This window comes from Octopus bimaculoides, chromosome 2 (genome assembly GCF_001194135.2).
Source record: "Octopus bimaculoides isolate UCB-OBI-ISO-001 chromosome 2, ASM119413v2, whole genome shotgun sequence".
Lineage (NCBI taxonomy): Eukaryota > Metazoa > Mollusca > Cephalopoda > Octopoda > Octopodidae > Octopus > Octopus bimaculoides.
In genome coordinates, this window is record NC_068982.1 from 143,406,050 (window position 1) to 143,411,425 (window position 5,376).

Consider the following 5,376-nt stretch of genomic DNA (forward strand, 5'->3'; position numbering starts at 1 on the left):
GTGTATATATATATATATGTGTGTGTGTGTGTGTGTGTGGTGGAGGGGTATATTGAAGTACATTAAAATACATTATAGATGCGCGTTACTGCACTTGATATCGTAAATTGAGTATTGGGTTTATGATCCTTCAGTAATGGGTTCGATTTCAGCACTTGGTAGTCGTTATGTCCTTGAAAAAAACCCTTTCCTTTCACATCGCTTCACTTCGAATTTCAGTGCCAGTTATGAGAGATTTTAAACCTACAGACGACTAGCGTCCTATACAAGGGTGATTCTCGCATTCACCTCAACGTAAGTGGAAACCTTAATAAGTTCCAAACCAATGATATTGTAGACTCAAGGCAGAGTTTAAATATATATATATATATATAAGGATTTACTTTTCATAATGAGATTAAAAAAAAAGAAACCAAAACTGTGTATAATATATCTGTAAGACCTTCTATTTATAAATGGTCTATATTATACACAGCATTGGTTTTTCTTTTTTATCTCATAATGAAAAATAAATCATTATGTTCACACGCTGATATATGACCTACGTTGGCCCCCTTATTAGCATAACCACCGAACCTGGAGCTTGACCGTGGTGTATACATAGCACTTACTCAGCATTACCTGAAACCTCTGGGTCTAATTGACACCACTGTCGCTCATAACCGATATATATATTCTAAACCTCGTACCAAAATCGAAAAGAATCGTAAATTGAAAAGCCAAACATACCCGTATGGTCACTATTTGAAACTTTGTGAAAATGCGATTTAATTCTCATGATATCCTTTATGTTTTCGTTTCTCATTGCGTTTAACATTTTTCTGATGTCTTGTACCCATATATGCATGTATATATACATATATATGTAGGTATGTACATATATGTATGTATATATGAATATATTTATATATTATTTATATTATATTATATATATAATAGCCCAGTTGGTATTGGACAAATAAATAAATGGTGAATTTGCTACTACAATAAAACTACTTCCCTATTTGCTTAATAAATATATAAAACGGAATTGTGGGACAAAAATAAAATTTAGTAAGACCACAACGCATAAATGTAAAAGGTAAATCGTTATAAAGTTATATAAGACAGTAAGAAGAAGTTTGAGTAATTTAAATGCTATTTCTTTTTTTTTGTTTGTTTTTTTGTCGTTGTTTTTTCCTCATATATTTTATTTCTTTTACCTCAGCTACAACACTTTTTCTTACAACCTTAGCATGCGACACATCTACCTCGACAGAAATTAAAAATTCACTCCGTGACCCTCTTCATCCTATTTTCTCTTATCCACAACACTTGCTCAAATATTCCCCCAATAAACAAACTTTCTTCAGCACCAGCCACAACATCTATGACGATATTGTCGATCTCATTACAAAAGCCTAGTCACGTCTTAGCTTTCCCAGACTAATTAATTAAGACAACGTGTTCGATTGATGTAAAAAGCAATTAACGAAAGTTCACTGCCAATAAAAACAGGTGTTTACGAAAGCCTAAAGTGTCTCGTATGCTGTACATCAAATAAACAATGTATCGGCCATGACTATGAAGAAATATAATATAAGGTTAATCGGTATTGGTCGGTCTGATTTAGAACTGGGTGTGGTTCAGTGAAAACAATAACAAAACTGAAAACAGATGAGCACAACAGGGATTACACACACACATGTGCTTCGCAGCTGCGGGATTTCAGTTTCAATCCCACTCCGCGGCACATTGGAGAAATGTTTTCTACTCAACCTTGGGTCACCAAGTGCTCTCTGAGTGAATTTAGTAGACGGAAATTGTGTGGAAGCACATCGTACACACGTGTGTGTGTGTGTGTGTGTGTGTGTGTGTGTGTGTGTGTGTGTGTGTGTGTGTGTGTGTGTGTGTGTGTGTGTGTGTGTGTGTGTGTGTGTGTGTGTCTTTGTGTTTCTGTTTGTCTCTCACAAGCTTGACAACCACTGCTAGATTTGTTTGCGTCTCCTTAATTTATCTCTTTGGTAAAATATTTCGATAGAATAAATAACAGTCTTTGAAAAATAAACCCTCACAGCGGTTACCCATCATGGACACAGTCCAATTACTGTAACAAGGAAAAGGTAAAAGTTGATAAAAGGAGAGAGGTAAATAAGATAAAATGTACATACACACACACATGTGGAGTGCTCTTTCACGTTAATTTCCCTAGCAGGCTGTTCCGTTGATCGGATCAACTGGAAGCCTCGTCGACGTAACCGACGGAGTGCCACGACATACATACATACATACATACATACATACATAGTCCTGTTTCTAAGTTTTGTTCAATACCGTAACTAAGTCCTTTCCATGCGACAACCAACGAATTATTGACTGACATTTTTGTTTGTTTTCCTTTATTCTTTACATCGCTATTTCTATTCCTTTTTTTTTTCTCCCAGTATGATTGATGCCTTCATCTACGACGCAACAGTGCTGGAGTACAGAGCAGGACAAGATGACTTGTGTAAATTACGTACCGTAGGAAATTGGTACGCAATGGCTGGCTATGGTGTGGCCTTTCCGAAGGGGTCGAAATATATTGATCAATTCAACCAAGTTCTATTAGATCTTCAACACAATGGTGAGTAAACAACTTGTTCTGTCTATACAATGAATGTCAAAATATTGATAGCAACACTTTATGTATACAAGGATCATCATCCCTGCATTGGAGGGATGGCTAAGTATTTCGTTATGAAACCGAAAGTATTTGAGTTCGGACCACTGGGCGGTATTTTGTATTAATGACCTCTACTATTGGTTTCACTGATTCAAATAAAGATATGTAGTTAAGATTTGAAAGATGAGATTGTATGAAGCAAAGCAGTGGCATCCATCGTTACCTACCTACCTACATACATACATACATACATACATGCACACATGCATACATATATATATATATATATATATATATATATATATATATATATATATATATATATATATATATATCATATATCTGAATATGAAACACACTCTAACGAATAGAACATATTAAAGCATTAAATCACAAAGTTAAGGTGTGGTCAATAAGTGACCAATGGTTTCGAATCCATGAAAGCTACAGTCTTGTGGACAACTCATCAGACTTTTTCCAAAGACAGATTAAACACAAGTTCTAAGTATTGAAGCTATGGCCTCTAAGTACTGAGAATTAGCGGCTCGACCCAAAGCGATTCTCTGATCCCCGAGCTATGCAGTATATCAAGTAACGTTACTCCAGAGATAATTCGGAGGATCCCCTTTTGAAATTTTATTGTTAGAATTATACGTCATCAATCATATTCACGCTTATTTTGTTAGTGACTCAGGTCCGGTATGTGTGAATGTGTGTGCGCGCGCACGCGCTCCTTTTAGCATTGAGCTGTATTACGAGTTATGCTTCTGTCGTTAAACAATTAGAAGAATCCAACGAAAGAAATGCCATTTCCACAACAGAACGAGAATGCTTTTCCACCATTGTTCTGGTAATAAAAGAATAGAAACTAGAATGAAACGACTCGTATTACCAACCAGCTTATTGGAGAAGTTAACTGTGACATGCAGAACTGAAGTAACTTTTAGCAGTCCGGAAGGAATTCAATATAAACAAATTATGGTGAGGCCATGTCGAGAGCTGACAGAATATTATTTAGAAAATGTTTCTCACTGATTTATCGATAGCATTATTTTACTCTAACATTTTAGCGTCTGCATTCTCTATCTCTTGCGTTGCTTTGCGTATTCGTCAGCTGATCAATTCCTCCAAAATTTTATTTCTCATTTTTCCTTTCTTATGCTGTGGTATCGTGCAGTTTTATATACGTTTAAAGAAGATAAATGGACAATATATTTGTAGGTATAGCTACACTGGAAGACGTGTAAACATGAAAGATTTAAAACATAACTCCCTGCTAAAATTTCACACCTAGAATAATACAAATACGACGGCGCCATTTTTATAAAACGTCTTATACAGAGGGCCGGGAATTTTACATCGTATGGATGTGCTGTCCACCAATGTTTTCTTATCTGGCTCTATTTTGTCTTCTGTTGTGATGTGTATTTTTTTTTTTTTTTGTATTTAATCCTTATTGTATATGCATGATAAAGCTACGAGAAAGTGCTGTATATGTATGTTCACTAAAACAGTTGGCTCATTAATTTTACAACTTTCACGTTTACAGTCACCTTCATAAATCTAATGCAGTCATTAGTGACTTGTCCTCGAGTTTACATGTTTCTGCTTTGTTCTTGAGAAGGGTTTTGATTTTATTTTAGTATTTTGTTCGTTGTTTATTATTTATTATAAGTGGTAGTCTACGATTTAGTATGATGCCTTTTGTGTTCGCTTTTACGAGATTGTTGATAATGCGTTCGTCTGTTTTAGAGTTGGTATGCATTTCATTCTTGTAGTACATTTTATGTGTGCTTTAATCAGTCTAATGGCTGATCTATTTGTTGTGTTATAGTTATACTTATGTTCTTCTGTGTCTTGTCTATTAGTCTGGTAAAATATCTGTTAATTAGCGGCTGTTTTATTCTGCGAATGTTTTCAGTCAGTACTGCGTTTGTGGAAAAGAATTTTATTGCTATGCTAAATAAGGATTCTAGCAATGACATTTTGTAGCTCTGTAGACATTCGCTCTCTTTATGTAAGTAAATTTATTTGTATCGTTTGTGCACAAAGACATGACATACTTCTCCTTTTCGTTCGTTCTCCATATTTGTTTCAAGAAATAGCACATATTTGTATCATTCTAGATGTTGAATGTTTGTATGAAGGAGTTTAATTCTTAAATTTCTCAACATTTTTCGGTGTTTCTAGTTTACATTATGTGTTCGTGTATTGGTGCAACTATTGAACACAATTTTTGAACACAAATGTGATTTCAGTGCTGTGAAGATGAGCATTGAGGACGAGTACATAAGGTTTCCCATATTTTGTTTATATAAGCAGTCTACTGACAGCAAAAAGTTACTTCTGTTGGACATATCACAAATAGTTTCTACAATAATCTAGTAACTTGACGGGTTTTACTCTAGGATATATTTAAACATTAATTCTCAACGCTTCTGTTGCTTTTTCCTCATTGGTACATTAGTGAAAGAATATTTTACATCAAGAACAGAAATGGTGGCTGGCTTGTTAGTTCTAAAATCTCTAGTAATTTTACAGATGAGCGTATATGATAAATTTCTTCAGTATGTAATTTTCATCATACAGTTTATTTGTTTGGTAGTTTTGCGTGGAGATGTATTTATTTAGGATACTATGGAGTGGATTGAATGTATGATTTGTGTATTTTAACCCTGCTGGATGTGTGTGTGTGTGTGTGTGTGTGTGTGTGTGTGTGTGTGTGTGTGTGT

The 5,376-nt window shown here is 34.8% G+C and overlaps 1 protein-coding gene across 1 annotated transcript in view; it reads left to right on the forward strand.

Moving 5' to 3' along the window:
- Positions 1 to 5,376, forward strand: part of LOC106880576 (glutamate receptor ionotropic, NMDA 2A) — a 157,764-nt gene that overhangs the window by 105,256 nt on the left and 47,132 nt on the right. Inside the window, exon 7 of the mRNA XM_052965894.1 lies at positions 2,424 to 2,605. Coding sequence (XP_052821854.1) covers positions 2,424 to 2,605 — 182 coding nt within the window. The remainder of the gene's footprint in view (positions 1 to 2,423; positions 2,606 to 5,376) is intronic.